This window comes from Galeopterus variegatus, unplaced genomic scaffold (assembly GCF_000696425.1).
Source record: "Galeopterus variegatus unplaced genomic scaffold, G_variegatus-3.0.2 Scaffold5079, whole genome shotgun sequence".
NCBI lineage: Eukaryota > Metazoa > Chordata > Mammalia > Dermoptera > Cynocephalidae > Galeopterus > Galeopterus variegatus.
The window spans coordinates 128,370-135,203 of NW_007731190.1; the positions used below are offsets into that span (position 1 = coordinate 128,370).

General features: G+C 38.2%; 1 protein-coding gene across 1 annotated transcript in view; it reads left to right on the plus strand.

Annotated features, from left to right (window-relative positions):
• The window catches only part of LOC103604310 (suppressor of G2 allele of SKP1 homolog), a gene marked incomplete at its 3' end in the record, with an annotated part of 31,660 nt that continues 24,826 nt past the window's right edge, over positions 1-6,834 (plus strand). The window contains exons 1-2 of the mRNA XM_008588876.1: positions 1-72; positions 6,494-6,584. Coding sequence (XP_008587098.1) covers positions 1-72; positions 6,494-6,584 — 163 coding nt within the window. The remainder of the gene's footprint in view (positions 73-6,493; positions 6,585-6,834) is intronic.

Genomic DNA, 6,834 nt, shown 5'->3' on the forward strand with positions numbered 1-6,834 from the left:
ATGGTTAGCTTTAGTACCTTGGTTCTTAATATGCGGCTCTTAATGTGTGACCAGCAGTATCAGAATCACCTGGTAACTCATTAGAAATGCAAATTACTACTGAAAGTCCTTACAACTCCAGTATTGCTGAAAGTTCTTACCTTTTTACAATGTACAGGAAAAAACTGAGACCCAAAGAAATCCAAGTATCTATCATAGAGGTATATACAGCCAGTTAGAGGCAGAATAGGGGCTTCAGGACACAGGTTTCCTGACTTTTAGTCTAGTTCTGTGCAACAGTGGTTCTCAGAAGTGTGGTCTATAGACCAGCTGCAGCATTAGTTTGTTAGAAATGCAAATTCTCTGGACCATCCACAAACTTTGAAATAGAAACTATGGGTGTGGGGACAATGATCACGATAAGAACTATGTTAACAGGAAATGTTCTTTTTAAATCTTGAGATGATGTTTTCACAAAGACGAACAGGTTAATTTAAATTATTTTTAAAAATTGGTAATGATAAGTAGCGTCAGAACTTTGATGATGGCTGTCTGTTTCCCTCTAGATTTTCCCAAGGGCTGCTTTAACAGTAGCTAATTTGGAATTCAGGTCACTTAATACTATGTTAGTTAGAATGTATGTATTTTGTATAAGACCATCCCATTAGGAATAAAGGGGAAATGTTCATGTGACATAAACTGTATCACATTTTTCATTCATTCAGTAAACAGTGTACATTAGTGGCAAGTGCTGAAATGGGAACCAGGAGTGTAAAGATGAAGAGATTGTAGTGAGGGTGTTTGCAGTCTAGTGGAGAGATAGACAAGTCAACACATCATTAAAATATAAGATAACTACCGTAATGGATTTGTGTATGAAGTGCACTAAGCATACATAGCAGAATAGTTGCTGACTAGGGAAGTATTAAAGTGAATCATTGTGCAATTTATGCATGAATTCAAACACCACACTGTATCCCCCAAATAAATATAAATAAAATTGAAGAAGAAAAAACCAAACCCAAAAACTATAGAGAGGAGGTTGCAATTCAGTAGGGAGAGAAAATGTATGGATTTTGAGAATCATTTGAGGACCAGTATGCAAGGTGGTCGAGATCCCTAGCTCTGAGTCAGAGACTCTTGGGTACAAATCTGGTTTCATGATAACTGTAATCTCAGTAAAGTTTTTATCACTCTAGGGCAGATTTCTCATCTGTAAAATAGGAATAAATAGGACTTACTTGAAAGGATTTTTATGAATATAAGTGAGGTACTTTTTGTATTACATGCTTAGTACAGTGCCTGGCACATGGTAAGGATTCCATAACTGTTTTGTTTTGGGGACAATACAAGTTGTTCAGTAGCACTGGAACGTAAAATATGAGGAGACAAGTGCTAGGAGTTAAAGGCTGAACAAATAGAGACCAGGCCATCAAAGACTTTAAATCCCAGCAGGGGTTTTTCAGTTTTATCATATGATTACGAAGATCTCTGAAGAATTTAGAGGAAGGAAATGAAATGATCCGAATTACAAAACCTACTCTGAAAGCAAAGTAGATGATGGGTTGGAGGAGGCAAAGGGATACATACCAGGTAAAAAATGAATGTCTGAATCTAGGGCAGTGATTGAGGACATGAATGTGAATTATTTAATGCAAAATGCACTGGACTTGGTGACAACTGGAATATAAGGATAGACTGCTGTGTTTTTGGCTTGGGGAATGTAGTAGAAGTTTTGGTACCATTCACTAAGATATCACTTAAGATGATACCTCTTAGAAGATCACATTCAGGAAGGGGGAACAGGTTTGAGGAGAAAGATGGTTTTAGATATTGAGTACTGTGTATGGGTTGCCTCTGGGACATTTCAGGTGAAGTTTAGAGAAAACTAACTATATGTGGATATTGTTCAGGAGCATTGTCTACGCTTAAGATAAACTTGAGTCATCAGCATACATCAACATGTACTGAAGCTGTGGACACTTAGGAGATCAAAGAATGATGCTAGAAGGGAAGAAGTCTAAGTACTGAGCCCAAGGGAAACATTAGCTTTTAAGAAGCCAGCAGAGTAATAGACTGAAAGCCTTGGTCAGTTATTGTCAGGGGCCACAGAGAGATCAAGTCAGATAGGAATCAGTTGGATTTGATAATACATGTGAGAAGATTAGGTAAAAAAAAATTCTTGTAGCAAAGGAGATGACTGCAAAGTAAAGAATATGGAAAAGGCTAAGAAAAGTCTTCAAGGAGAGAAATCACTAACTTTCATTGAGTACGTATTGGGTGCCAGGTATAGATCTGGGAAAGCCCAAAACCCTGGAGACATCTTTGATTTCTCTTATCCTACATATTCAACCCATTGGGAAGTCCTGCTGGTTCTAATAAAGAGCTCATTGTAGTTCACTTCATTACTTCTGTGGCTGCCACCCACTCCTAGCCTGGATTTAAAGTAGTAGTTTCCAAAGAAGTCTCTCTGTTTCTAGTCCTGCTTTTTCTACATTGTCTTCACCATACAGTAGCCAAAATGATATTTTAAAAATGTAAACTGGACCATGTCCTACTAAAAATGAATCTTCTGTGGCTTTCCATCACACTTCAGGTCCAAACTCCTTATTATGGCCTGCAGGGTACGAAAGTGAGGCCTTTAAGGTAGGCATCTTGTGCCCTTTTTGCTATCTAGGTTTGAGCCACACTGGCTTTCTTTCTGTTGCTTGAATTTGTCAAGCTCAATTCTGGTGCCTTTGGACTTGTTTCTTTTGCCCAGACTGTTCTCACTCTTGACCTATCTCTTGGTTTTACTTGGAGATGCTTATCCCTTTATATTCAGCTATTATGTCACCTTCTCAGAAAAGACAGCTTTTCTGCCTACATCCAATTTAGGTCCCAATGTAAGCTTCCAGACATCAGGAGTTTTGTGTGTCTTGTTTACTTTTTTTGTCTTCAGTGTAATGCCTGGGATGTGATAGGCACTCAGATTAAATGACTCCTACCATATAATTCTTGCAACAACTGTGAGGTGTGGTAATATGGGTATTTGCCATTCTTCTACTGAGGAAGCTCAAAGTATACAGCTTGGAGACTAATAAAGAGGTTAACTTGCTCAAAGTATACAGCTTGGAAGTGGCAAGTCTCTAGGTTCAAGAGATCTGGGTCATTTGCTAAAGGAGAAGGGAGGATTAGGGATATATGATATTATTAATAGTTTAGTAGCTGACTTTGGAGGTGCTGACCAGGGATGGCTTTGTTGAGAGTGCAGCTGAGATTGTTTTAGCATAAACGGGTGGCGGTATCAGTTCTGCATGGTAATGTGGTTTTCTCCTCTAGCAGTGCTAGGTAATTTAAAATGGAAAAGGGTCGATATTCTTGTTTGACTGTGGTTGGGGGTTAGCTGAGGAAGAAAATGGAAAGTGGAACCAGATTGAGAGAGACCCAGAGCTCAAGGGCCTTCAGAGTGAGCAGTCTTTTTTCCTTTTTTTGTCTTTTTCCGTGTCCGGCAACGGATCGCAACCCTCAGTGTCGCGCCCGTACCGGACTGGGACCAGCAACGGGATCGCAACCCTCGGTGTCGCTCCCGCGCCTCGCTCAGCCAGTGAGCGGGAACCGGTCTGTATGTGGGATCCGAACCCTCGGCGGGAGCGCCACCGCGTTTCTCAAGTGGCGCACTACAGCAGTGCACCACCGGGCCGGCCCAGAGTGAGCAGTCTTTTGCTTTTAACCTTAACAAGTTACCTTGTTGACAGCAGTGCGCCACCGGGCCGGCCCAGAGTGAGCAGTCTTTTGCTTTTAACCTTAACAAGTTACCTTGTTGAGTAACATTTTAAAAGAGCCTCACACTTTGAAGGTTTGGAAATTTGCGAAAATCCAAGTCTTAATTTTAATGTCTTAAAAAAAGAGTGGGCTCCCCCTCCCCCATTTTTCTGGGTTTTCAGGGTACTTCCATCAACATTATCATGGTAAAGATTTTAGTGTAATTGTTCACCAGATGTCTTTATTTTTGAGAACTAAAAGTTGCTCTGACTCTCACTTTGTGTGTGTAAGTAGATTTTTGGACATGTTTACAATATGTTTGGCATAGGTCTGCATTAAATTAATAGCCTCTGCCACTAAAGACCTTGCTTTTTGAGATACTTCCATTTAGTTCCTTTGTACTCTAGCAGACAGCAACTGTTGTCAAAGAAACAGTAGAACTCTAAACATGCCACAAGTCAGATGTAGTTAAGGCCACAAATCGTTATTTTAACTTTTTTCTGGTTTTATTATATTTTATGTTACTTACTCAGAATAAACTGATTGTGTTTTATTCATGATTTATAAATTTATGTGTCAGGTTTTTAAATTTGTGCTCAATCTTTTTTGATAACTTTTTTTCAGTAACAGCCTAATCCAAGTCAGTTGCTTAATTTACTTAACTGAATCATCATAACTGGTCTTCTTTACTGACAATTGGATTGTGTATTTAAAGGTTATTTGCAACGGTGGTTTGAAATTCAGAAACTTTGACCTGACTTAAGAAAAGGAGTATGTATGTATGTGTTTTTAATCTTTGTCATCCCTCCCACCCCATGGTCTGGCTTATGCCTGTTACATAATATGTTTTTAAAAATACTTCTTGAATTGATGATCCAGATATCAGTATAATCTGTAATAGCCAATTTTTGACCAAAATATATCTGGTCAGGAGAGGCTAAAAGTTTGGTTTGAAGATATATTTGAGTAGATAGGTTAGAAGCTATTCACTGTTTTCAGAATTGTAAGTTTGGTGCAAGATGGTATTATTTAACTTAGGAATTTCATAATGTTAGAAAACATTAATACAAATGTCATAGAGAAACTCAAGAGTAAAAAGCTGTAACTAAGAGGCAGTGTTGTTTAGTGGTTAAAATCTACTTTGGAGTCAGGCAGACCTGGATTTAAATCCTGTGTCTGGCACAGTCTTGTCTAACTAGGAAGTAGGGAATGAATTGTCTATGCACATCTGGGGGAATAGCATTCTAGTCAGAGGGAGCAGCAGGTGCACAGTTCTGAGGTGTTTGAGGAAGTGCAAGGAGGTCTTTGTGGCTAGAATGGAGGAGCAAGGGGAAGAGTAGTAAGAGATGAGATCTGAAAGATGCAGGGGGTCATATCACAGAGGGCCTTGTAGGAAGGACTTGGGCTTTTGCTGTAAATCACCTGGAAAGGAATTGGAGAGTTTTGTGCAGAGATATAGTAACAAGTTTAACATCACTGCTTGGGTCAGGGTAACAGGGGTTAAGATGGTAAAGAGTGATTTGGATTTTAGGTATATTTTAATTCCTTAGTACTGATAGCCCCCAAGTTATAATGGTTTGATTTAGGATTTTTCAACTTTATGATGGTTTGAAAGTGATCTGCATTTAGTAGAAACTATATTTTGCACCCAAACAACCGTTCTGTTTTTCACTTTCATTACATTATTCGATAAGTTTTGTGAGATAGTCAACACTTTATTATAAAAAAGGCTCTGTGTTAGATGATTTTGCCCAACTGCAGGCTAATGTAAGTGTTTTGAGTAGTGTAAGGTAGGCTAGGCTAAGCTATGATGTTCAGTAGGTCAGGTGTATTAAATGCATTTTCAACTTATGATATTTTTAACCTACGATGGATTTATCAGTTTGTAACCCATCGTAAGCAAGGACCATTTGTGTACATTGCTTTGTGAGAATCACAGTACTAGGTTAAAGCAAAGTCAGTGACACATGTAGCTATTGAAGTAATTTGACCTTTTAAGAAAACTACCACATCTCTAGAGTTTGTGAGCAATGGGCAGAGAACCAGTGTTCCTGTTTGCCTGCTCTTGTGCTTGGCCTCATTAATTGTCAATATCTTCTTACTCATTATTGTTCTAGCTGCCACCTATATTCTCTGTCCAGGGTAGCAAAAGTTTTAATCTCTCTAATGTTAACTCTTGAATAATTATTAATAGCTATCTGTGAGATTGTATCTGGGTTTTGAATATAATGTTGTAATTTATTAGGGTTGTCCTCCATTGACAGAGAATAGAAGAGGGCCAGGTAAGCTTGATTGTGTATTTGATTCTGTTAACCTCCCTGAGCTCTAGATTTAACTTCCAGTTTTTTTTTTATTGGACAGCTTCACATGTGCTAGGCGTCTCAAATTCTACATGATCTTTGAGTCTTCTCCAAATTAGAAGGAGAAAATCTGTGAAGGTCAATGTATATCAACTAAACTCTACAGAATAAATGAGGTGATAATAATTACCATTTGTTGAGTTCCTACTGTAGGCCAGGAACTCCTAAGTGCTTTACAGTTAGTTCATAGACATTACATTATATTGTGTGCTTTTTGTGGGGAGGGGAGGGAGAGGAGAAGAAGGGAAGATATTGATCTTCTTACAAGGAAAAGCTCCAAGCTTATTTCTCTGTTATCTTTCCTCCAAATAGCTTATGATTATAGGTATTTGATTAAAAATCATGTTTTAAATAGAATTTGAAGGTTTTTAAAAAACATTTACTGACACTCAACATGTTTGTATTTGTAGGAGCTGACTAAGGCTTTGGAACAGAAACCAGATGATGCACAGTATTATTGTCAAAGAGCTTATTGTCACATTCTTCTCGGGAATTACTGTGGTAACTTTTCCTACAAAGTATATTGTCTCTTCTTTATAAGTTACTTGTCAATTTTGCCCAAGACAAAATGAGAGAAGTAAGATAGAGGTTATCTTTGACAGTTTGTAAATTGGTCTTTCATACAAGGTGAAGTAGCTGAAATGTGACAAACATGCTGAGTACCACCCATTTAAATTTTATGGGTGTCTTTTCCTTCAGTGGGTGGAGAATTTATACAGATTTTATTCATAGTATTGCATATGCTGATAGA